This window comes from Acipenser ruthenus, chromosome 16, assembly GCF_902713425.1.
Source record: "Acipenser ruthenus chromosome 16, fAciRut3.2 maternal haplotype, whole genome shotgun sequence".
Taxonomy (NCBI): Eukaryota; Metazoa; Chordata; class Actinopteri; order Acipenseriformes; family Acipenseridae; genus Acipenser; species Acipenser ruthenus.
In genome coordinates, this window is record NC_081204.1 from 31879774 (window position 1) to 31903241 (window position 23468).

The 23468-nt window shown below is 44.0% G+C and overlaps 2 protein-coding genes across 3 annotated transcripts; one reads left to right on the top strand and one right to left on the bottom strand.

Annotated features, from left to right (window-relative positions):
• Positions 1-3014: 3014 nt before the first annotated feature.
• LOC117412350 (forkhead box protein O4) lies at positions 3015-11731 on the bottom strand. The gene is made up of 3 exons (XM_034020675.3): positions 9470-11731; positions 7681-9221; positions 3015-6328 (listed from the first exon to the last, which is right to left on the bottom strand). Exons 1-2 carry the CDS (start codon positions 9905-9907, stop codon positions 7701-7703), a joined length of 1959 nt encoding a protein of 652 aa, XP_033876566.3. The 5' UTR covers positions 9908-11731; the 3' UTR covers positions 3015-6328; positions 7681-7700.
• Positions 11732-13367: 1636 nt separating this feature from the next.
• LOC117962378 (sorting nexin-12) lies at positions 13368-21132 on the top strand. 2 transcript variants are annotated; one of them, XM_034904173.2, is made up of 5 exons: positions 13374-13634; positions 17449-17544; positions 17766-17890; positions 18385-18475; positions 19813-21132. In XM_034904173.2, exons 1-5 carry the CDS (start codon positions 13470-13472, stop codon positions 19819-19821), a joined length of 486 nt encoding a protein of 161 aa, XP_034760064.1. In that variant the 5' UTR covers positions 13374-13469; the 3' UTR covers positions 19822-21132. The 2 variants fall into 2 exon arrangements, with proteins under 2 accessions (XP_034760063.1, XP_034760064.1); XM_034904172.2 differs by lacking the exon at positions 19813-21132 and having other exon boundaries at positions 13368-13634; positions 18385-18771.
• Positions 21133-23468: the final 2336 nt, after the last annotated feature.

The following is a 23468-nucleotide window of genomic DNA, read 5'->3' on the forward strand; positions in this document are numbered from 1 at the left end:
TTACACATACCAGGAAAGCCCAGGTTAGCACAGTCAGCTTGTTTACAAGAGGGACGGGGGGGGGTCTCCCCTGTAGGGCAGAACCCATGCATTGGACTGCACGTTCTTTCATTTCTGTTGCTGTTAAGCTGCTGTATTTGTTGCCGGTGAGCGTGTCTCGCGTGTTCCTGAGAGCACGTCTGTGTGTTTTCAGGGCTGCTTGAGCTCCGCTGTGGGCTGCCTGCTTTGTTTCGTTACGTAGATTTAGAGGGAGAGCAGCCAGACCCCCCCACGTAAGAGAGAGCGTGTGCAACAACATCACATCCCTGAGACAAAGCCAACAAAAACACAAACTGCAGAGCGAGGCTGAGGAACAGAACTACTGATGCAGGGAGAGGGAGAGGGAGAGGGGCAGAAGGAGAGAGAGGGAGAGAGAGGAGGAGGGAGTGAGGGAGGGAGCGAGAGAGGGAGAGGGAGAGGGAGCGAGACGAAGTGAGAGGGAGGAGGGAGGGGAGGAGGAGGGAGAGGGAGGAGGAGTGAGAGGGAGGGGGAGTGAGAGAGGGAGGAGGAGGGTCACTGCTACAATCAGCCACTCAGCCCTGCACCTGGGAGACTGATCTCGGGTAAACCCCAGCAATGGCCAGCGCTGGTGTGTGCTGCTTAGAGGTGCTGCCCGTGCTGGTTCAGGAGCTGTTTAAACTGGACCACGGAAAAAAACAAAGTCCCATTACTGTGAACTGATTGTCAAGCAGGAGTTGTCTACACTATTAGAAAATAGCTGAACCAAGAACCATTATTTTTGTCCTTACTTTGTCTAAATATCCAGTGTTGTTAATTGCAACCAAGCCAGGTGTCTTGACTAGTTTTTAAACACTTTAAAATAACTTAATAGCTTTGTAAAGTAAACCGACATACTTACACTGTCTAAACTGCTATTAAGTATGTAATCAAATATACACTTTCCATTCTGAAAGCAAACTCAAATAACAAGAATTACCAGTGCAACAGCTGTTGATGATGGTGTGCCTCCACGGTTCCATTTTCTCTGATTAAAAAGTTCTGTTTTTAACCACTAGATGGGGAAGGTGGACAGACAGGAAGCGCGTTTGTTTTTCTATTGCAGTAGCAGCGCGCCCCCTGCTGTTAAAAAATCCGATCGTATTTATTAAATAACAACATTTAAAATCATTTGAAGCTAACTCATGCGTGTAACATGCAGCTTGTAATCCGGCGACACTGCTTGTATCAGTTTCTAAATCGTGCAATGAATACAAATATATATTTTTGTAGATACATAGCTAGGAAAAAGAAAACCGAACTGTAATGTATATTTAAGTTCACCTCCGAAGACCTATTTAGAATTATTTTTTAAATGTGTTTTTTTTTAATCGATAAACTTGGGTTTTGTTAATATATTTTAAATAACGTCAATCATTCAAGTCTCTCTCTTCATAGTCATTGCTACAGACCAATCATCCATTGCTGTGGGCCTACGAACTAATACAATCGTGTTGTAAGATTGTTTCTGTTATTGTTTACGGCCAATGAATTCAGGACAAGTAGTTATTTCAAAGTTAGGTTAACGTTTATATTTACAAAATGCACAAGACAACAGCAGTAATAAAATAATAATTATAATAAATACAAAATGCTTACTAAAAGGCTAATACGTCAAGCGCGTAAACTCTAGTTAGCATTACGCTTGCTTTACAGTCGTGTATAGCGTTTGCCTTCTAATTGTAGGAAGTTATTTAAGTGTCTTGTATTCAATACGCAGTATTGATAAACCAGGCAGTGAGTTGAGAAGGTGGAAACAGTGTGCGCGGTGAATCCGTTTGCATCCAGCTGAATTATTGAGATCAGAGTTAACACATCCCGACCCTGACATTAGTGACAGAGAGGCGGGCGGTAATGATCATCCAGTGAAATCTGTTACTTCTCAGTTCTCGGACTCCACATGCATGTAGAGTGCTAACATTGCCGGAGTCCTAACGTGACATCCTCCCTGCAGCACAGTAAGTTCACGTTTGGATATGCGTCAGTGAAACGTACATGCAGTTTATTATAGACTGGTCTATGTTGCTGATTCAGTTTGACCCGCACGTGTTTTTATTGTGTTGTCTGTGCGTTGTAATTGATATTTACACATTGCAATGGTCGTTTTATTGTTTTCCAGGAACCCCTTGTAAACGAGGCCTCGGTCTCAGTGGGTAAATCTCCTGGTTATATATACATATATATGGATATTAATTCTAGCCATGCAGTAGGTATCTCTCTCTCTTTCTCTCTCTGAGATGAGCCCTGCAGAGGCTGTGCAATGTGCTGGCTGTTCCCTAGGCCTTTAGAAAAGTCTGGACTCTGAATCCCAGCTCTCTCTCCCTCTCTCCCTCGTTATTTGTTCTGGAACTGTCTGGGCTGTTTTAGAAGTGCCTGTTGGAACGGATTGCCTTGGACCCCACTGAATATCAGTCCCACTCTCGTATTCATCCTGACTCTTATAAATGCCAGTTATAGTTATAAAACCATGCTATTTGTGTCGTGCCAGTTTAGAAAATGCACTGTCATCTGAAAGCACAGACACTGCAGTGAGAGGCCAGCTCTTATCACATCACTGTGGTTCCGGATTCTCCACAGCTTCCACAATCCGTGACATGTCACAGTACATTGTGACATCACTGAGGGCTTTCTCAACGCCACCCTGACTGGCACTAATCCTGGACTGCCTTGCCAAAGGGACCATTAGGAGATGATTCATTTTCAGAGTCAAGCCAGTGTAGAGAAAGATAATCTCATTGGAACGGGTATGTTTTCTTAAGGCTGGCTATCTGTGTGTGTACTCAAGACTCATGCCATGTGTTTAATTGTTTGTTTAGCTGACTCACTCATTTATCCACATGGTTCTGGTTTCCCAGATCCTGCTCCGCACTTTAATCTTGCACTCCCTTACCTGAGGTAAGGTTGAGTCATTAATCAAAAACATAACTTCAAAGTCATCTCTCATCTAAAAAAAAAAAAACAAACATAACGCAGGACAGTTTAGATAAAAATTCATTTTAATTTGTTAAACAACGATGCCGAATTTCCTGGTTTTTTCTTCCACAATCAGACATATCTTAGATAACTTTACAATATGTAAAGCGGGATTTGGAGAGGTAAAAAACAAAACACAAACATATCCTGAATTAAAATGAAACGATTACATTTTACACGGCTTGGCTATGCACAACTCCCCAAAAGTCTACCCTCAATAACAACTAAAACGATGAAGAATCAAAAAACAAGGGATGAGTACAGCTTTGTGTTTAAACTACTTTTCAACTTGTTGAAAAAAAAAAAATAATACAAAACATGAAAAGATTAATATTAATACACAATCCACTGGCAAAACCACCTCCCGAGAGAACACACCAGGAGCAGCCAGACTGAGCAGGTCTGCAACCGGGATTACATTTTTAAATTTTAAAAGTACCAAACAACATAATCTGAAAAAAAGACGGCTGTGATTATGCTACGCTGAAACAGCTAAAGTTGCACATTATATTTATCAAATCTAAAGCTGAGGGAACACAAAGCCACTTTGTGTCTTGGAGCTTGGTTTCAGGAGACTAGGTTTCAGTCGACTTGGGGTTTGATACGGCAAAGTTGCCTCAAACGAGGTCTCCTGGAACCAAGTTTCAAGCCGCTGTCCCTGGAAACGTGGCTTGGTGTGCCCTCAGATTTAGTTATTTGTTACTTGGTGGCCTCAGTAAAGAGAACTGTGGTATTGCAATTCAAACGCAGCCACAGTCAGTGCTGCGTTTGAAACCCCACTGCCCTGCACACTGAGTTGACACACTGCACTGCAGTTGGTGTGGATGTTATCTGTTGAAGGCTGTGCACCTGTCTGTAATGTACAGGTACAGGCACTGTCAGGAACGCACTCACTCTTTTAGGGCACGTTCACGTTGCACTGATTCAGCCCTGGTGCTCCTACAACAGTTCAGCTCCGCTATATCAAGCATGTGATCAAACAAAGGAGTTTCAGCAATACTCTTTAAAATATAACAACAACAACAACAATGCCATTTACAGTCTCAAGCCACCCAGCCACATGAAGAATCACAAACAGCAACGTGATTAATAAGAAACAAAGTGAAACTCTTCCGTGGTTCAGAAGTCGCTCTGTTGCATCCGTTGTTTTTTTTTTCTTCATTTTGTAAACAAATAAAATATTTTCAGGGAAGAAAACAGATTTATATATTTTATATATTTCGTTCTCCCTTTTGCAAGCTGTTTTGTTTTTGTAAAACAATATATAGCAAACATGAATGTTTTTGTCTTATTATCATCATCATCATCTTCATAATCCTCATAACCAGCCAATGCTTTTCATTTGTAACCACCCTGAGAGTTAATGGCTAGTTCACGTTTAAGCAGATTTCAAACAGGTTCTGTCTAACAAGACGTGATGAAAACTGCTTCAAAATGAAGCAGCTGAGGAGTGCTTGATGGACCTACGAAACCCAACACATGCCCTGTATAGAGATGTGAATGACACTGTGGGTCACTCAGTGGACTGCAGTCCTCTGTGAATGACATTGTGGGTCACTCAGTGGACTGCAGTCCTCTGTGAATGACATTGTGGGTCACTCAGTGGACTGCAGTCCTCTGTGAATGACATTGTGGGTCACTTTTTTTTTTTTTTTTGCACATGTCCCTGATGATGCAAACGGGAGTTTGTGCACGTTTCAGACACGAATGCTTCTTAAAATCGGGTCAACCGTAGGCTCTCCTGGTAATATTAATAAAGCGATCTCGCTGCTCCATCCTTCAAGCTCACTCTGCAAACCTGCTTATTTCATTTTTAAAATGCATTTGCTTTTAAGCAATTGTAAGCTTATTGATGCTGAAATACTTTTCTCCATTTTGTTCCTATTCTGTACGCAGTCAAATTAGTGTTTGTTCGGTTATGTACAAATCTACACTGATTTTATCTTTTACAAAATAAAAGAATATATAGAAAACGACCGTTAAAAATGGGCTGAAACTGTTAGTTCTCTCTGCCCGTTTTAGTAATTTTTTTTTTTTTTAATATAAATGTATAATCTCTTTAAATGCAATATTTAGCTAGTTTACCTCAATCTTGATTATACTATTGTCAAAAATACTTGTTTCACGTACTGAAGTAATTTCTTACAAAATAAGGTTAGTATACAGAAAATAAATCATTTCAAGAATAGAAAACAAGCCATTCTCTAAAATCCAGCTCCAGCCTAACCCTTCTGGAATAAGGGTGAGAATGAGCTGCCTGATTCGTTTGCTTATAAAATACATTGAAAATAATGTTAAAAGTGAATGGTACCTTTTCTCCTTTTTAAAAGACTTGGGTTTATAAAGCTATTTACATGTTGCACTGTACAAAGAACAAAAGCAATTTCAATTATTATTTTTTTTTAATTGCAAAAAGATCATCCGATGAGTTCTAGAACAGTATTTCGGAATGCTCTAGAACTCAGACTAAATTCATTGGGTTGCATTCCAGAATAGATTCTTTTATTTTTTGTACAGACCTCAGCCTGTTGCTGAATCGGTTGCTAAGCCCTGGTGCGCCAACACCACACTCCAAATGACGCGCAGGCAGAGAACAGCAAAGGCTTTGTTCTGTTCAGTCTAGTTTCTTCCCACGGGAAAGGATCGGTGGGCTTCTTTATTTATTAATGTCACCATATTTAAAAGACACCCCAAATCGTACCACCTATTTTAAACGCTGAAAGTAATAAAAGGGATACAACAAACACACGAAACAAACAAAAGCATTCCCCGCTGAGTGACCCTTCCTCCCAATCTGTGCTAATTAAACACAAGCTGTGCCGCGAGGTGCTGCCTTGTGTGTGCAGACCAGCAAACTCACTGCAGCAGCGGCAGGCTAGTGTCTCATTGTGCCGGCAATCCCACCCACAATCACCATGTACTGAGCCGTCTGCATTCTGTCAAAACAGCAGGCTGCTGAGATCCATGCTGGAGGGAATACAGGAACACAACGTTCACTCTACAGCACGGGGTGCCAGGCTGCACAGCACCTCTCTCTCTGTCGCATTCTCATCAAAATGTGTTCAGGGAAGCTGAAATTCATTTTTTTTGGTTGGCAGATGACACAAACATGAGGTCCGGACAATATGTGTGTGTGTGTGTGTGTGTGTGTGTATATATATATATATATATATATATATATTGTAAATATCTGTGCAGTGATTTGTATGGCCAAGTGTCTTCATAACCCTTACGAAGCTGCTGCGAGGGTTGTGAGTTCAGCTTCCAGTCCACACAGCGGCATGAAGGAACTGCATGGGGTCTGGGGCTCTGGAGAATCCTGTGTGAAAGAAAAGCAAAAACAATGACACAATTCAACAAACTACAATGAACTGCACGCTACAGAATACATATCACTGTGCAGCTGGTTGATTTACATTCAAAATGGGGAGAATAACTGCGCCCAATATTCTCCAAAGAAACACTGCTGAAGAATGCACAGCTGTTTGTACAAGTCTATACATGCATCAAAAAAGGGGCATGAAAATAAAGCCTTAAGAAATTATTGCTTTATCTATAATGGGTTTTCCAGCGTCTCTTCCACTCCATTTCTCTCTGTATGCAATTTACCTGTGGGACACTGGATACTGAATCCACTGACATGCACGCACGCACGCGCACACACTGACACACACGCACTGAAAACAGAATCTTTCATTTACTTCATTGCTACATTGCTGAATCTTTGCTCGAAGGTCGTGACTCAGAACTGGGGCAGTGAGGCTGTGTGCTACCGTAAAGGCCTCTCAAACAAATTCATTACCCGCACAGCTCAAAGTGCCCAGGGCCGATTCACCTACACGCTGCTATTGAGCTCTGGAGGGCCCTTGAAATGGAATCTGTAAACACCCTCGCCTCCATCCTGTTCATCCAGAACGGGGGCCACTAGACCATGCTTCAGCTTTAGTGGAGTGGGAGAGAGCAGATCCATCCACAAGCACTGAAACAATGAGTGAGGCTAAGTGAAGAGGAGAGTGGGCTCTTAAAGGGTACGACAGGAACAGCGCGGCTGAGTAATCAGCAGGAACAGCCTACAGCACTGCAGAGTTCACAGCAGAACCTGGAGAAAGCACGGGGGTGGCAGGAGCACAGCTTCACACAATGATTCACAAGGAGCAGGCTCTAATAAATACTGCAGATTCTTCTTCTGCTCATCTTTGTGCTTTTCTAATATCAAGGAGTGCCTCTCGAGATGAAAATCATGCTGGAGCATGCGCGCGGTTACTCTCCATTTGAGCATTCACGCATTTAAATTACAGACGTCCCTTTTCTAAAATCGTATTTTGCACAATTCTCACACTGCTCGTCTGCACAATTTCCTGGCATTTTCCCTTTTCTACTGAAAACGTACTGAACTCCCACCCATTTTAAACACAGCCATGGTTTACAATGGGCCTGCATCTTCACAACACCACATTTTCAGAAGATTGCCAAAAACATTTTAATACAAGACAAGAGTCAACTTGTTCACGAAACTAGCTGTAGGTGACATTTTCATGTGACTCAGATCAAGACATCGGGGGGACAAAACTGCTTGAAAAAGTCACACACTACAACCAGCTGCTGCAACAGATGGCTACAAACAGTCCTCCTGCGCTGCATTGTCCCTCCCCCTGCTAAACAAACACATACCTGCAAGGGGCGTTGAGGGACTAACTGGGAACCCAGCTGTGGGAGGAGGCCTGGCTGGTGGCAGGGCTGGGGTAGCTCGGATTGGTGTTCAGGATGGGGTCGAAGTTGAAGTCCATACCCTCTCCATCCATGAGGTCGCTGTTGATGATGTAATCCACGTCGCAATCCAGGTTCTCCGTGAACATGTCAATGTCCAGGTCGGTGGGCAGCTTGTCCTGTCCTGTGAGGAAGCACCCGGAGCTTCCGAAGGGGCCCATTCCAGGGAGCCCCCCAGCAGACGAGGAGGGCATCCCGCCCAGGAGCGGCCCAGCCGAGGGGCTGCCGGGACCCTGGGCCAGCTGGGCCTTCAGAGCCGCCAGGTGGGCAGAGTCCTGGCCCATTCCCGGGACCAGCATTTCCAATCCCAGCTGCTGGACAGAATTCCCCAGCTGGGCTCGGTATTGTTGCTGCTGCTGCTGGAGTGACATGGTCAGTAGGGAGCCCTGCTCCTGGCTCTTCCCTAAAAGCTGCTGCTGCTGCTGCTGCTGCTGCCCTGCCGCTTTCCCTCGGCTCAGCTGGCCATCCAGGATCAGCAGGTTGGAAGCACTCTGGCTCGGCATCAAGGGGTCAACCTGGGTCATCATGACATCGCTGGGAGGCGGCGAGTCGGAGGTCAGGAGGGCCTCTAGGCTGGAGGGAAGGCGCTCGGTTCTGCCCACACTGCCTCCGAAGCGCCCTCCCACCCTATTGGCGCCAGCAGGGCTGGGCAAGGGCTTGAACAGAGAGTTGCCAAAGTTGGCGGTGGCGGTGCTGCCTGCGTTTTTGTTCTGCTGCATCGCCTGTGCCACCGACACTGCTGCTGCCGCCGCTACCGCGGCTTGCTCCCGTTTGTTCTGCTGGAGCTGCCGATAGGAGGAGAAGCTGGCGCTCCTCGGGAGCAGGGTGGCTGCCGAGGGGAGGGCAGTGGTGCCGGGAGAGCTGGCGGAGGGGCTGCTGTTGCTGTGCTGCTGCTGCTGAGATGACATGAGATTGAGGCCGTCGATGAGCTCCAGCTCCTCCAGCAGGGTCTCGGTGAGGGTGGGCGGCACGCTGGTGGCCGAGTAGGTAGCCAGGGTGGAGTGGAGGTCGTCCTCGTCCAGGCCTTCGTCGTCCTCGTGCCCGGGGGCGATGGGGGACAGCCGGCCGCTCAGGGTGCTGGCGTTGGAGCTGGTGCGAGGCCGGAAGCTGGTCCAGATATCGGGGTCGTCCAGGCTGCCGCGGGACGAGGGGCTGCTGCTGCTGACGCCCCACTTGGGGAGCTGCTGCTGGGAGCCTCCGCTGGGACTGTCTGCACCCCCGCCTGGCCCCTCAGCGGCGGCGGCGGCTGCCTTCTTAGTCTTGGCTGCGCGGATTCGGCTCTTCAGGAGCTTGCTGCTGTTATCCATGGAGGCTGCGCGACGCCTGGGAGATTTGCCGGTCTTCCCCCCCTCCGGGTTCAGCATCCACCAGGAGCTCTTGCCGGTCGACTCGTTGTGCATGCGCAGGAACTTGTTGTGCAGAGACAGGTTGTGGCGGATGGAGTTCTGTACAGGGCAGGAGGAGGGGGAGGAGTATATGTTAATATGCTTTGAATACATTGTGCTCTTCAATTACAAGATCCATTTATTTTTGTCCCCATAAGTGGCGCCCCTTACAGTTTCGTGCACCATCAGAGAATCAAATGCATGCAGTCTAACTTGCAATAAGATAGAAATAATAACAAAAAAGCAATAATAATAATAATAATAATAATAATAATAATAATAATAATAATAATAATAATAATAATAACCTTCCATCCTGCAGAGCTGTTGCTGTCCCCTTTGTCCTTGAAGTAAGGCACTGTTTTGACCATCCAGTCATATATCTGGGCAAGGGTCAGTCTTTTTTCAGGGGAGTTTTCGATGGCTTGACTGATTAGCTCTGCATAGGACTGATTCCCCCAGGCATTCCGGCGGGAGGAGCCTTTCCTCGGGGTAGCCCCGCCCACCCCCGCTTGAACTCCGCCCTCGGGCACCGCTACTGTCTCAGGCTCTGAAATGATTGGCAGAGGCTCCTGCTTCTCTTCCTCAGTGGGCGGGGTCCCCGCGGCAGACTCCGCCCCATCGCCCCCCTCCTGTTTGACAGTGGATATGTCGGGCCGAGGCAGAGGCCAGGTGCATGATCTCGGGCGACTTTGAGGCTCAAAGTCCGGGTCGATTTCAACTGCGGTTGTCTGCTCTTCCTCCATAGTTTTTTTTTTCTTGAATGCGAGCTATTTACTATATATATTTATAATAATTCAAACCAGTTTTAGAATTTTTTTTTTTTAAATGCTTTAAAACGTCCCCAAAAAGTATTGTATCAACATGGCATTGCCAAAGACTAATAATAATAATAATAATAATAATAATAATAATGACTATAAAAGATGTCACGCGTGTTCAGGAAGCTGCACCTAAGTCCTGATTACTCATTTGAGTCACCATCCTCTGCATAAAGGAGATTCCTACAGAACGGCAGGGTTAAAACATGCTTGTAATCTGCATGCTGCGCTGAAGCGCAAAACCACGGATCGGAGATTAAAGGGAATAGTAATCTCCTTAATAGTAAAACCTGCCGCTTTACTGGCAGACGTGATCAGCAGGCAGGACACGCGGTTTCTGTTTGTGGCATTAAAAAAAAATCCAGACACAAAAGAAATTCTTCAATGAGTCGGTGAATTAAAACATCTGGACAGTGCTGTTTACATCCGTGAAAACAAACGAGTCCCGTATCCGATACGTTTACCAAGAAAGAAGCTAAAACTGGCGCCGGCAGCTCCGTGTGTTAATCGACGTGTTTAATGGGTTTATTGAATCGCCCCCTTGATAAAACAGCTGCCTCGAGTATTCCTGAATGCAAAAACAAGGAGCAATATGAAAACTGACGGCTGTGCATTAAACTCCTTCAGAACGAACAGGTGGCATTCGCCATTAATAATTCAGATACAGTTACCAAAGCAAGCCTATTTATTGTGCTTAGACTTCCAATTCAACGTGTTTTTAAATGAGAATTATAGACTTTAAAATATATACTTTATATATTTGCATAGAGCAATAAAAACACTGTACAACAGCGTGCAACCAACGGGATCTCTTTAGCAGATCAGCAGGTATGACTACGAGACATCCAGCACAGCGGTGTCACAGGTGAGGGGGCTGAGTGACAGCTTCCAGTCTCGGGGTTTAAGCACGGTGGCTCCCAATTTCATAACAGATTACCAGCAGCATCCAAAAAACTCCGCATCGCACCTTCACAGCAAAACCCTCCAAAGTACAGAAAGTCCGGCTCAAGATTATTTTGCTCAACTCAACAAGTCAGCCAGCGGCGTGTGAATAACTACTCCGACCCATTCACCGCAGAACTGTACAATCCAGTCTCGTTGCATCCAAAAAAACCGCTCAGATCCTTCTTTGGTGTGAAGTTCAAATGTTATTATTAAATTGTCCCAAAATTACCTCCGCGCTTTTCAGAGAACATAATCCGTTCGGGAGTTATGAAAAACATATATGCAATTCAGCGCCTTGCTGTGTCACTCGCGGAGTATTATATTAGCGGCACCAGCAGCAAGTATGGATTCCTAAAACAAAAAGCTAAAAATGGTTTGAAAAGCTTCAATAAATGGCATGAAAAAAATTGCAAGCTGTTGTTGTTTTTTTAAGTTTGCAAGACCGGCGGTGGAGGCTGGCGCGTGTTGCTATCTGCCATGTTCTTCCAGCACACTGCAGCCTCGCGCTTCCCAGCAGAAGCCCCTCTCGCGCACTCCCTCCCTCCCGACCGAACAAACACCTTCGACTCGAGTTAAAAACCGCAGCGAGCTTCACTCCGGCTTCGGTTCAATACGTAATAACACTTACAAAAAACAAACAAAAAACGATTTCGCGAACCTCCGCTCGTTATTCCCAATCTCTGGAACCAGATTCTTCGTCCCTCGTAGTTTTTTTTTTGTTTTGTTTTGACTCGACGAAGACTCCCGTCTGACGTATGTTTATCACAGCGGAACAACGCACACTGCGCAGGCGTGCGGAAGGTTGCCGGGAAAGCTGGGAAATGTAGTTTTTAAAAAAACGAACCAGTACACAAGAAATTAGCCTGCAAAACCCGTTGTGTAAAATGCAGAGAAATGCGTTAGTTTGTGTTTTAGGGGTACAGAGATCATCCAAAACTAGTTAGGCGCTGTGAATAATAACAAGAAGGATCTGTTTTGACTAAATTCAAAATAGTCACCGTGTTTGAATCTTCACGATAAGATAAGTAATATTAAAATACTGGATATAATTATGCATTGCTATTGTATAATGTATTCGAACAATGGATAACAATAATGTTTCTGTGTATTTTGAACTGACAAGTGCCATAATGCACATGTAGATGGAGATAAGTGATAACAAAACAAAGCCATTTGTATGTCTCGCATATAAATTAGAAGGGCCGTCTGCTAAACGAACTCTTGTGAGATCTAACTGTCCTTTAAAGAACTGTACAAAGATCAAACCTCTCGTTCGTAAAAAGTAATAAAAATATAGTACAACGTAGAGGGCTTCAGGCTGAGAGGCAAACCACAATCCCCACAATGCTTCGCGCAGACGTCTCAACCCCACATCTGTGGGTGGAGCGGATTTTGGAAGAGTTTTGGATGATGCAATCCCAAAGGAAAAGCAAAAGCACGAGGATGGATGGCTGTGAACATCAGCAGTTAGGCGAAACTAGCGATGAAAAGGTCTGTGGGGCAGACTGTGTCAAAAGTGTGCATACGCGTCGAACAAACACAAGCCAAAAACCGCATCGACCGTGCTTTCTAAAATAGAATTACACTATTGTAGAATACAGTTCCTATGCGCATGTGTAGTTTCACTCCCAGACAGTAGTTATGTTGCATTCCAGAGAAAAAAAGTGATGGAAACAATACAATGGAGCACACTTTTACCCGGCCTGCCTATAGTGTGTAAGGGTGGTGGTGTGCATTTTTATTTATTTTTTCTCTCCCGTGTGAAACCGTCTGTTTGGCATGTAGTTGAGAGGGTGAGTCACTCACAAATAGCATGTGAAGTCAGTGCTAAAAGCCACAAATCAGATCATCGTGACTTCTTGGGCAATATCATCCCCAGATACCAATTCTTACGCAAGACGGTTTCCCAACCTCGCGCCTCGAGTGTTGTTAGGGTGTTCTGAAGTGATTGCGTCACATATGCGATTTACATAGCCAGTTAATTAAAGGCATTTTCAGTTTAAACTTTATTAGCATTCACGAATTCACAGCATATGAATTACAAAAGTGCGAAAACAATATTATTAAAAAAAAAAAAAAAAAATACTCAATGAAAAAACATATTTGTAAACGTAATTTGCCAGAATAACAGGCTACTACATAAATAGACTCGTAAACTACACACACACACACACACACACACACACACACACACACACACACACACACACACACACACACACACACACACACACACACACACACACCAAACACACACCAAACAGAAAAACCTGGCTGCTTGCCGGGAGTTGTAGTTTCTCGTTCCCCCTCCCTCCTCCCCCGTCCTTATTGGCTGGGTGGGTGGCGAATGCTCTTTGGTCATTTTTTGGCCGGCGCTTTTTTTTTTCTATTTGTTACAATTGTTGTCTATCAATCTCAGGGGCGGTACCGTTCTATTTTCTCGTCTCCTATTGGTTTTCGTGGCGCTCTATCGCTGAAGGGGCAGGTTCTGCTGTCGCGCTCCAGTCTCTCTCAGTCCCCAAGTGGCAGCTCGGAGCTGAAAATGTCGGAACCTACGGTAGCGGACACCCGCCGGTTAAACTCCAAGCCGCAGGACTTGACTGATGCCTATGGGCCACCTAGCAACTTTCTCGAAATTGACGTTTTCAATCCACAGACCATTGGCGTCGGCAGGACCAGATACACTACTTACGAGCTCCGGATGCGGGTGAGTCGCCTGAGCAATGAGATGGAGGGAGGGGGTCAGAGAAATCCAGTCCGGGGATTCAGTACGGGCCTTGGTAGAAATAAGGGTTCAGTTAAAACCGAGTCTGCGGATTTTGACACACACGGCCCTCGTTAATTACTGGGTGAATATTTTTATCCGTTCAACAACAATGAGCTGTACGGGCGTCGGTTTGAATAGACTTCTGGAAGAATCTTAGTACGATAGAAAATGCATATACAAACCCGAGGATTTACTCCGGGCCTGTTGGTTTTGGTTTTTGTGAAATGGGTGGGGAATAAAGCGACCCATCTCTGTACATGTTTCACACATCCACCCAAGCAAGGACTCCTGCTTTGGAGGTGTGCCGCAGTAAACACAGCAGCTAGCAAAATAAGTGAGCCTTGGCTTAATTAAAAGGTTACTGACGTATGTAAACTAAACGCATTATTAGTTAATATGGGATTAGCGTTTAGGAAACCTATTCAATCATTATCACCATTACTGCTATTAAATACATTCGAGTTCCGAAACGTATTGCTACAAACAGGAGAAATAAAACGACACAAAAAGGCAATTTTACTCGTAAAAACTTATTGTTGCGATGGAGAGATTACCTGAAATAAGGCTTTAGCAACATTACCAGCCCTGTCACGATTCGGCCCCACGAAGAATTGGCCTAACGCCATGTCTCTTTCTGTACTCGCAACGTAAATATTCATTTTGATAAGTGGGAGAGCAGAATCCCACTTTAACAAAGGAATCATGAGTATGTTGCATGAAGCACCAGCAGCTACATATTATAACATACACTCGATGTGTTCACTAGTTGTATTTTCCCTAAACAACGAAATGCAGCCCATGTTTACATGTATGGCTGTAATTTACTGTGTGGGTAGTTTGACACAGTTCTGTTAACTCTAGTCTCTGGCTAATCGTTAAATGGTTTTCAGTAAGTTTTCATGATATAGTAACTAGTATATCTCTATAGTTAATTGCGTTGACCAGCGTCTTTAAACCTCCCCACTTTAAGTGCAAAGTTCACACCCATTGAGCTCAGTTGTTTAACAGTTACAATCAAATTGTACCCATATGGCGGTAGTGAAGAAAATGGATCTCCAGTTTAATGATACAATAGCGGGCTGTCGGGTTTGTAAAATAATGCTTTATTTCAATTATTTGAACAGGTTCCAGAACCCCAGTCACTGCTGCTGTCAGCATTAATTGCTGATGAACTGCTGGCAATGATTTGCTGTCTGTTTGAAAGGATCTTCCTTGTCTAACTGTGGCAAGCTTTTCCTTCCTTCCTTCCTTCCTCCCTACACAAAGCACTGCAAGTAGTTTTTATGTAGATTGCCCCAAGAAGTTTTTTCTTCTGATTTGCAATGTAGTTTTTAAGTAATAGTGGTTAAGGCTTCCACAGTTGCACATTTTACAGATCTGTTGCTGTAAATGTAACCCTGTCAGTCCTGGCAGGACCTCAAGGTCCCTCCTTATCTTAGTGCTGTATGTTAACACAGGCGGTCAGAAATCACCTTGGAACCTCATCGGACTCCTAGGTCCCAGTCTGTACTGTATCAATATATTTAAAAAGGAAAAAAAAAAAAAAAGTTTGTCCTGTTCTCCTGCATACTCACTAAAGGAATTCCTTGTTCAGTTCGACACAAATAATGAAAGGGTTCAACGTTTTTGTAATAGTCTTGCCAGATCCACAAAGAAGCATGCTCTGCGGTCCAAGAACCCACACAATGAAAAAGTCAAATCAGCATGTAGCCATCGTGTGTTTAAAGAACCAGCACACAATGTACTAAGATAAACCGTTGAAGTCATAGCAAAGAAACTGAATAAGGCATACGAGTTCAGTGGATGGCGTCTCTGAGTTTTAGTTTGAACAGTCAGGAGTAGGCAGCTCAATTGAAGCGTGCACGCGTTTAAACTTGACACCCTCAATGATGGCTTCAGTCCCCAAAGCACAATGTGTCGCAGATAGTGTGGAGTATCTGTGAATTGTACTTCCGTCACGCCACAGAAGAGCTTGTGAATTACCCGCGCAATACTTCCCAAGATGTGGCGCTGACTGGAGCCCTTTGTGTGTTCATCCTGCAGGTTGCAACAGCTCCTGAAGATGCTTGCACAGTGACTGAGTAAATGAGATTGTGGTGGATGTTTAATCACAGTCTCTGCAGCACGTCTCTGCTTGAATCCACTTTAACATTCCTGTTTCCATGCAGCTGCTATTAAAGTGAATACCTGTACTCTGCTTCCATACAACATGGACCCCTTGATTTTTGGAAGCTATAATATTGAAATGGTGAAGGGATGCTATTAAATAATGCACTGCACAGCTTGTGTTTTGTTGCCTCAACAGATTTTTTTTCCAAGGGAAGTGAAACTTTCCCTTCCTGACCACAAATCTCAGTATTTGATATCCCTGATGTTAACCTTGCTGCTAAACCAAGCTGTGTACAGTAATTTAAAAAAGCAATTCAGTTAAGCAGAGAAAATACTAACCCCTCCCTCTGTAAATTAAAATTTAAATGTATGAATGTACAATTTTATATTGGAGATTGAAAAATGGTTATACTGGATAACTTCAACAATGAGTGACGCAGCAAAAGTCTGATTGGATCGAGGACTATAATGCATTTGAGGAAGAACAAAGCATGCCTAATTAGAAAGGTAGAAGATGCTCAGGGCTGAGCTGATTTCTTGGCTGAATTAGTGTCAAGGCAGTGCTGCTCTGATAAGGAGCTCTTGAGACAGCATTCCTATCTAGAGTAATGTAGCATTCACTTCTTCCATAACCAGCAAGAGGTCCTCCACAACCATGCTGACAACACAAAAAAATATAGAATACAAATAAGTAACTAAACTGCTACTTTCCTCACAGTTAGTCTGTTTTTTTTTCGTTGCCTTGTAATACCTGCCTATAAGCGTCGGTATTAATACAATATATCAGTGGCTTTTGTAGAGCCTGTAATGTACTTCTGCTTGGGTATCTACCGGTGTGTGTGTGTGTGTGTGTGTGTGGGAGAGATAGATAGAGCAGGGTGGGGAGGAAGGATCCACAGGCAGACAGGGGCAGGGAGATACTGCAGTGAAGGTTGCAGGAACAGCTTATCAGAGGAAGTAAGACACAAAAGGCTGCAACGGCTTTCAGGGAGGGAGGGAGTTCTGGAGTGAAGTTGTAGAACAGTGAGTCGTTCAAAGCCACTGCCGTATGAAACTTGCTGTTACTGCAGTTTATCGTTCTTGTGCAAGCGTGTTCTGTGTCTGCGACTATTTGAAGAAGTAGTTTACCAGTGATTTATACAAGTACGATTTTCCAGGGACTTTTCAAAACTCACTTTTTAGGTTTCCCCAATAAACTTGAATTCCTGATTTTGCACAGTTAATCTGTGTTCTTTAGTAGAGTTGCATTTAGTTTCAGAAACGTAGAGAGCGGTAATCCTCAAGTTCCCAACCCTTAAAAGGGATGTTATCTTCATTTTTCCCAATATTTAATTTCTTCCCTGTTTTAATATTCTGTAGAGCTTTTTATTTTATGTTTTTGTTATGAATGTTTTTTCTGTTTCATTATTGGCCATGCTTGTATAATAAACTTCACCCAAATTAGCATTTTGCTGCAATAGTTAATAAGCATGGAAAATAATAATCTACGAAGAAATATCACTTTATAGAGCACATCTACTAGAATATACAGCAGGTAAATGAATAATAGGGCTGTGTAGATGACATAAGGCAGACCTTAAACAGCCATATGCATTGAGTGTTGCAACATGCACACGTACAAATCAAATCAGTTTCTCTTCTACAGACCAACCTCCCCATCTTTAAAATGAAGGATTCCTGTGTGAGGAGAAGGTACAGCGATTTCGAATGGTTAAAGAATGAGCTGGAAAGAGACAGCAAGGTAAGAGACTGAGCAAGACCAGGGGAACATGGCTAATCTTGTATTGTATTAGTTGTAGTGAAGGGAAGGGTCCATCAGTAAAGCAGACCTCCGGTGTTTCTCCGTGCAGCTACAGCTGTCTCTGTAGAACGCAAAGCAGTGTGTTCAGTAGATCAGATCCTGACGTAGGTTACATTTGAGCCTGTGTGTGTGAAGCGCTCTTTGTGTTGGCTGTGTTTCAGATCGTAGTGCCACCGCTGCCTGGGAAAGCCCTGAAGAGGCAGCTCCCCTTCCGAGGGGACGAGGGGATCTTTGAGGAATCCTTCATCGAGGAGCGACGGGTGGGCCTGGAACAGTTCATCAACAAGTATGTGCCAAACACGCACGCACACACACACACACGCACACCGAGACACACACTGAGACACACCCCTCATCTGATACCATGAAGTGTGTATCTGTGCCCATTTGTATTGTTTATTCAGTATAGGAAACTGTGAAACTATTTAATTAGTTCTCCTAGAGCAGGGTCCTTCCACTCCAGGTCTTTGTTCCAGCCCTGTTCTATATTGTTTAATTGAATCAATTACCCTGAAGTAGTTCATTCTTGTTTTACCTGTTAAACCTGTTGTGGAGTGATGGCCCTCCAGGACTGTGATTGGACTCCCCTGTCCTAGAGTTTCCTGTCTGTAAAGTTACTTGTTGAAAGGTGGTAGTAAAAGCAGCTTTAAGATTGAATGTGTTTGGGTTTACCACTGGGGCCCCCACCTGGTAGAGAATGGAAATGGGAATGTTATTGTGCCTGACTTTCTTCCAGGATAGTAAACCGTTCCTGTGTCTGTCTGTTTGCTGCCCCTGCAGGATAGCGGGGCACCCCCTGGCGCAGAACGAACGCTGCCTGCACATGTTCCTGCAGGAGGAGACCATCGACAGGAACTACGTCCCGGGAAAAGTACGCCAGTAGGGGGCGCACTCCCCCTTAGCTATTTTCTTCCATTCCACCCTTACTCTCACGCAAAATAACATTTATTTTTACACTCAGATTATATATGTATATAAGCAGCTATCACTTCTGCATTTCTTACGTTTGTTCTCTTTTAATCGCCATTTTATTGGGCAGCAGTATTATTGGGGATTTGCTTGAATTGTATTTATTTTTTCAAGTTTGCAAATATTGTTTAAATAATAAATGATGGGTGGGAGTGTGGATGTAGTGCTGAGAGAGAGGGTGGGAGGCAGTGTGGCTCTCTGATTATAGCAGGAGGGCTGGGTGGGAGGCAGTGTGGCTCTCTGATTATAGCAGGAGGGCTGGGTGGGAGGCAGTGTGGCGCTCTGATTATAGCAGGAGGGCTGGGTGGGAGGCAGTGTGGCGCTCTGATTATAGCAGGAGGGCTGGGTGGGAGGCAGTGTGGCTCTCTGATTATAGCAGGAGGGCTGGGTGGGAGGCAGTGTGGCTCTCTGATTATAGCAGGAGGGCTGGGTGGGAGGCAGTGTGGCGCTCTGATTATAGCAGGAGGGCTGGGTGGGAGGCAGTGTGGCTCTCTGATTATAGCAGGAGGGCTGGGTGGGAGGCAGTGTGGCTCTCTGATTATAGCAGGAGGGCTGGGTGGGAGGCAGTTTGTGGTTATAACGGGAGGACTGGCTGGGAGGCAGAGTAGCTCTCTGGTTAGAGTAGTGTGACCTCATGACTAATAATGTTGTTAGAGTTCATTATTTTAAGCAATGGAGAGTTTTTATGGGCTTCACTGCGCACGCCTTGCATGGATGCGAGTGTTCAGAGCTGGGGAATGGGAGGGAATTCTGCTTTTAAAATCTACAGCTTTTGCCTCTTGAACTAATCATCTGCTCCTGCAAGTCACTGTGCCCCCTCAATGCCCTATTCTACTCACAGATTTATAAACGTATACATGCATGACCTGGTTGTACTCTAGGGGGCAGAATGTGGAGCCAAAATCTAATTTTGGGAGGGTTACTTACAGCTGCTGCCCACCCAGCTGTCCCAAATCAGGGTAGGGGATTAGAGAAGTACTGGGTGACCTAGAAAAGAGTACAGCAGAGGAGCCCTCGGGTACTCTAGCTCCACATCACCCAGCGTTCATGCTGCTTCTCACCCCGAATTTACAAAAGGGATGGAGGCAGGCTGTTGAGGGCCTTCAGTTTAGAAGGGCATGGTACTAATGTACTGTTTCAATTTCTGTAGCTATTACATCCCAGAATCTACCTCTGAACAGTTCAACCTTCATTGAATCAAATAAGTAAATGTTATTTAATTTCATTTTGAATCTATAGCCCCAGTGATCCAGAGAAGCTGTGCATTCCACCAGGTCCTAGCCGTTTGTTTTATTGCAAGTCTCATCACGATAAAGCCAACGCTGCCTCAACACAGGTGAACCGACAAGCTACACTCAGCTCTCTTTGTTTGTATGTACATGTAAATACTGTATATATATATATATATATCTCTCAACTGCTTGAAGATTAGCAAAATGCAGCAACACAAACGGTGTGTGTGTGTGTGCACGCAGCGATGCTTGGGAGACTGCATTTTGCTAAATCTGGATGAAATTCTCAGCCGACTTAAAGTGGTTTGCTTGCTCACAGCTCTTATCTTAATAATGTGTGTTACCAATTTAATGCTGAGACAGCTACTCGGGGGGACAGCAGTTAAGCTGTCCCCCGCTTCACCCACCATCACCGGCACTATCTGTTGTGTGCGTATTAACAGCCGAGTTGTGTGCTTCTGTCGGTGCACGTGCACGCTCGCTCGCACAAGTGTCTGATTCGGAGCACGCATGGGCTTTGAGGTTCAGTGAACACAATGTTATTTTACAAAATCATATTAATGTTGCTTAGAAAAAGGAATCTCGACATGTTTTAGAAGGCAGAGGGAGAGTTCTGAAGGTGTCTACTGTCTCTGGGTTACCAGGGCAAGCTCTTACTCCACCCCACCCCCCTTTTGGTTGGCCGCCTTGGATTTGGGGTGTAAAATGCTAAAGAAATGGGAAAACGTTTCAATGAGAGAACAGCTTTTTTTTTTTTTTTTCTTTTGATGCAGGTTTTTTTTTTTTTTTTTTTCATTCCTTCAGTTATTAACATGTTGCTCAATATTTTGTTGGCTTCCTCCAGTGGGGTATTTAATATCATTTTGCCTAAAAAGAAATCCATGAATCTCCCACCACTAAGAGGGCCCATAACCTTTAGAGTGACCCCCTGCCTTTCAATTCTGGAGTAGGTTAAAAATCCTGTGATTTCATTGGTGCTCGGAGCTGCTTCTCTGATTTGATTTGTCACTGTATTGCCCAATCAATCTTCAGTAACCCTTTATCAAACAAAAAAGAAAGGGACATGTCTTCCTGAAACATCCCACCACATTTTGATTTCCACAAACAGAGACTGAGTACATTTTATATGAAAACATGCTGGTGTTGCATTATCCTTTATATATAAATATTTACTTTGTATTGTTGTTATTATTTAGCCACTTTTCACATATGTAACTGCTGTGAAAATTAGCCTGGGCTTCAATAAATAAAAATAATGTCTCCGATCTGATGTCAAGAAAAATGTCATGTCAAATAATCATGTTCATATAAACCACTGTGAAAACCAGCAGAGACTCGTGTGCAAGTTCTTTCCCCTGGGGTTGGATTCCATTCATCCTAGCAGAACCCCACCCCTATTAGGAAGAAGGCAAAGCGCCTCACTCTAAACATAGCCACATGGGTTGCAGCGGGGAGCATTGCATGTATTGCTGTGAGTAGCTGATTGCCTGCATGTGTTAAGTGGAGTTCTCTGGGGAATGGACGCAGACCAGCAAAGAAAGCATTGGGGTTACACACGGGGTTCAGACCCACACGGAGGAAGGGGGCTGTTTTATAGGGCTGCACCCTGGGCTGCTTTTCAAAGTGAAGGAAAATATGAAACTTTAACTTTACTGCAATGAATGCAGTGTTGTGTACAATGCTAATGGGTTAAAACATGGGTGTAAAAATACTGGTAAATGAGTCTGTAATTCTATGAGCCAATGCTTTCACTGGGATTTCAAATGTCACAAAGGCTCCTGTTCACAGATTCCATTGACTCCAAGCAGAAGCAGCCCATCATTTTTTATTTGTTTTGATTTGTTTTATATAAAATAAAGTCCACACCACCAAATGGCTTTATTACGGGATGTATTGAGTTGACATGGAGGCTCACTATTACAAACGCCTTGCATTTTATCAATTCAGATCACTTCTAGTACACTGGATGGACCTTGCGCAGTACTTTTGTTTGAAGTACATTGTAACAGCAACACCCCCTTATGCTGGTTTGTTGCATTACAAGCAATGACCAATAGAAGCCACATGTCATGTCTGGCTGTCTGGCTGAGGACCTTGATTCCCTCAGCTGATCCAGAACAACCACCAGCTATTAACCCAGAACAGCGTAGGGTGGTTTTTCTTCATATTTTACCCATGATGAAGAATTTCCAGTGTGTTTTTGAGATGTTAAGAGTGTTACCTCTGCTCTGTTTGCCAATCATTAAGCAGAATCGTGATGACTACCTGGCAATACAGGGAGCAGTTCTGCCAATGGTGGTTTGGCGAGTTGGGAGAGGCAATTATTTGATACTCTGTGGTTTTACCTGTTCTGATTTTCCTAGGAAAAAAAAACCAAAACATTACAGTAGTTTAAATTGTGGTTTAGAAATGCTGGTATTACTGGAGCAGGCACTATCATGATAAAGAAAAAGACAGTAACACAATCAAAAAACATTCACTCACGAGTTTCTAAGGCGTCCAGTACAGGTTTGTATTGAGCGTGTTAAACTTGAACATCACTGAGGAGATTCACCGGCGATGAAAGGTCGAGAAGACCCTGGAAACAGCAGAGCAATGGACACCGCATACCCAGGCTAGAGCTAGGGCCTCTAAAAATGTGAGTCCTCCTGTTAACCAGCAGGGGTCGCTGTGAAACCAAAGCTGTGACCCGGTGCTTTGCAAACTCTTCCCAGCATCTCCCATCCATCCAGCAAGATACAGATACAGGAGAAGACTAAACGAGATTCACCTGTCACCTTGAAACCAAAATAATGTCATAGATTTTTTTCAACCTCAAGGTGAAACAGGTGTTAATTAAAGGAATAACTTGTTAGTTAGTTTGACGAGGGTCATAATTAAACTAATAAAATGTTTGTTAGTTTGACTGGCGGGTCCTGTCCCATTAAGGGGCGTGGTCTACTTCTATTAAAACCCAGGTGCTGGAACCTGCAACCTGTCTGTAATCGTGACAGGTTGCACGTCGCTGATTATTGATAGATAAGCAATACAAATACATACAGTATCTAGTCATTGCTGAAGTGCTTTGGTTTATGATTTTGAATCGCACTGCGAATACTGTTAAATGCTGTGTTTATGTCATCAGTTCTGAGGTTTAACGTCAGAAAAGATACCATTGGCATGCCTCCCTATATTCGAGCGACAAGAAAACACTCGAAAGGTCCGTGGTGGGTTTTGTTGTGTGCAGCTTTACCAGCTGTAATTCAGGCTGTACAACACGGTTCATTCAGTGCACACAGCACTGGCACGGTAACGTTATGATCCGCGCTATTCAGATGAGCACACAAGTTTTGATCAATAGAAATGACTACATGACGGTACCGATATCCAAACACAGCAAGGCACACGTAGATGTTTAAAAAAGCTTTTGAGCACAATGTCGTTTACAGCTGTGTCATTATTTATTTATTTATTTATTTATTTATTTATTTATTTATGTGTTTGTTTGTTTCTTAGCAGACGCCCTTATCCAAGGCGACAGTTGTTACAAAATATCACAATACAAAGTATCACATTACAAAATATCACACTATACACTATCACATTACAGATAAGAGCAGTTATGAAGTCCAGTAAAATCAGTAGAAAATAATGTTATTTCTATATTTTGCGATACTTTACATT

Excerpts from the sequence above, each read along its gene's own strand:
- LOC117412350 (XM_034020675.3), bottom strand. The coding sequence starts at position 9,907 with ATGGAGGAAGAGCAGACAACCGCAGTTGAAATCGACCCGGACTTTGAG. Across the intron at positions 9,222-9,469 it reads ACAGCTCTGCAGGATGGAAG|AACTCCATCCGCCACAACCT; the intron begins GTTATTATTATT and ends TGCCCTGTACAG.
- LOC117962378 (XM_034904172.2), top strand. The coding sequence starts at position 13,470 with ATGTCGGAACCTACGGTAGCGGACACCCGCCGGTTAAACTCCAAGCCG. Across the intron at positions 13,635-17,448 it reads CTTACGAGCTCCGGATGCGG|ACCAACCTCCCCATCTTTAA; the intron begins GTGAGTCGCCTG and ends TCTCTTCTACAG. Across the intron at positions 17,891-18,384 it reads CTGGAACAGTTCATCAACAA|GATAGCGGGGCACCCCCTGG; the intron begins GTATGTGCCAAA and ends CTGCCCCTGCAG.